The 2,012-nt window shown below is 53.4% G+C and overlaps 1 protein-coding gene across 1 annotated transcript in view; it reads right to left on the bottom strand.

The window, feature by feature from the left end:
- Positions 1-596: 596 nt before the first annotated feature.
- The window catches only part of LOC113202967 (testis-specific serine/threonine-protein kinase 3-like), a 2,851-nt gene continuing 1,435 nt past the window's right edge, over positions 597-2,012 (bottom strand). The window contains exon 2 of the mRNA XM_052276419.1: positions 597-1,609. Within this exon, the coding sequence (XP_052132379.1) occupies positions 686-1,609 (924 nt within the window). The 3' untranslated portion in view covers positions 597-685. The remainder of the gene's footprint in view (positions 1,610-2,012) is intronic.

Here is a 2,012-nt window from a genome sequence, read left to right as displayed (position 1 = left end):
AAATTATTCAGGGGGGACCCTCCAGACAGGGGACCCTCCAGATGTTTCCCTTGGTTAAGTTACCAGCTTAAATATTTTATTTTTCATGAACTTAATTTGGCCATGAAAAGTTATTCATACATCTTCAAGATTGTGTTACATCTTTACCCTTCCCCCTTTTTGTTATTAGCATACTCGTTAGCTGACATTTTCAGTACCCTTCATAGGTATTTCCCAAAGATTTTGTGATACAGAACAATCACCCCAGATCTGTATGTATTTTAAATACCTTACATTTTGAGTGTTTTAAATACATGAAAATGTTACCTGGTAACAGTTACCATATCAGAACGGTGAAAGAAGCTATGATTTATTTGGATCTGTATGATGTGCTCAATTATTTTTTGTCCGCATTTATTTTCAAATCTCTTTAATATGGAATCTTTTCCTTTTTATCTTATTAGCTAAAATCAAGGCTTGTGTGTATGTATTATTTGTATAAGTTTTGAAGTTACCACAAATTTTTGTTTGCGTGTGTTTTAATTGTGATTGTATGTGTCTATCAAGTATGATGGGTGTAACCAACCAAAGTCAGTAATAAACAAACAAATATTTACCTTTTTTTTCTTATTTCATTTTTAATGTGTTTTCAACTGTGCCTAAAGATGCATTGCTCCCATGATATGCTTCCAGGACGACCCTGCAGTTACTGGTCCTCTACTCTCCTCACCTGACACTTGGCGACTAGGGCCGGAGTGGGTGCCGGGACTAAAGCCTCGGGTTGGCTGAAGATCCCTCCCGGAGTACCCTGTTGGGGCTTACCGAAGGTGCTGAAGGCCTTAGAAGTGCTCATGCCCGCACCGCTGACTGATGTGCCATCAGTACGTTGCAAAAGATGTCCAGTCTGAGCCGTAGGCGTCGGGGTGACCATGGAGCCAGTAGCCGATGACGAGGGCTTGTCCTCGGACAGGGTCTTGGGCGAGGCGACTCTGTGTTTGCTGTCCACGCCTTCGGCTGCCGCGACGTTCGGGGGAGGATGGTGTTCTTTGCACGAGCGCAGCCAGTCGTGGTCGAGGATGTCCTTGAGCGAGATGCGGTTCGCCACGCTGGGCTCCAGGATGCGCGCCACCAATGACTTGGCGATGGCCGACACTGAGTACTCGACGCGCGAGCTAAACTGCCAGTTGCCCGCCATCTGGTCGCTGAGGAGCTTGCGTCGATTCGAGTCGTTAAAGGGCATGGTGGCGTTCAGCATGGCGTACAGGATCACGCCGAGGGACCAGACGTCGGCCAGCTTGGGGTTGTAGGGCGTGCCCCCCACGACCTCGGGCGCCGCGTACGCCGCCGAGCCGCAGAACGTCTCACACAGCCCGGTCGGGGTGAGGTCGCTGCAGTAGCGAGCGAAGCCGAAGTCGGTGAGTTTGCAATTGAAGTTTCTCGACAGGAGCACGTTCTCGCACTTGAGGTCGCGATGCGCGATGTCCTTGGTGTGAAGGTACTCCGTGCCGCGGCAGATCTGGTGAAACCATACCTTGGCACGGGACTCGGCCACCTCGCCGTTGCTCTTGACGTAGTCCAGGAGGTCGCCGTTCTCGGCCAGGCTCATGAAGATGAACACCCGCGGCCCGCGCTCGTAGATGCTGTACACTTGGATGATGTACGGGCTCTCCACTTTGGTCAGGACGTCGAGTTCGCGGGGGAAGAAGTGCTCCAGGAAGTCCCTGGAGGCGCGCTCCTTGTCGAGGATTTTGCAGGCGATGCGCTTGACCTTCGTCTTGTTCCGGTGCACGTAGTTGGCCGTGTGCACGCTGGCGTAGGAGCCCTCGCCGATCTTCTTGCCGATGTAGTAGCCCTGCTGCTCCAACGCGAACACCTCCGACGCCCTCGGCACGAGCTGCGTGGGCCGGGTCATCGCTGGGCTCCCCCGGGGCCCCGCAGGCCCCCGCAGGGCCTGGCTGGGACAGGGCAGAGAGGGAGCAGGGCGTGAGAGCGGCAGCGGCGGGGCGCCTGACGGCGGCCGGGTAGGCCAGCCC

Source organism: Frankliniella occidentalis, unplaced genomic scaffold, assembly GCF_000697945.3.
Source record: "Frankliniella occidentalis isolate FOCC.00 unplaced genomic scaffold, Focc_3.1 Scaffold2890, whole genome shotgun sequence".
Lineage (NCBI taxonomy): Eukaryota > Metazoa > Arthropoda > Insecta > Thysanoptera > Thripidae > Frankliniella > Frankliniella occidentalis.
Note: the sequence above shows the minus strand (reverse complement) of the source record. Positions and strands in the feature narration are given on the sequence as shown.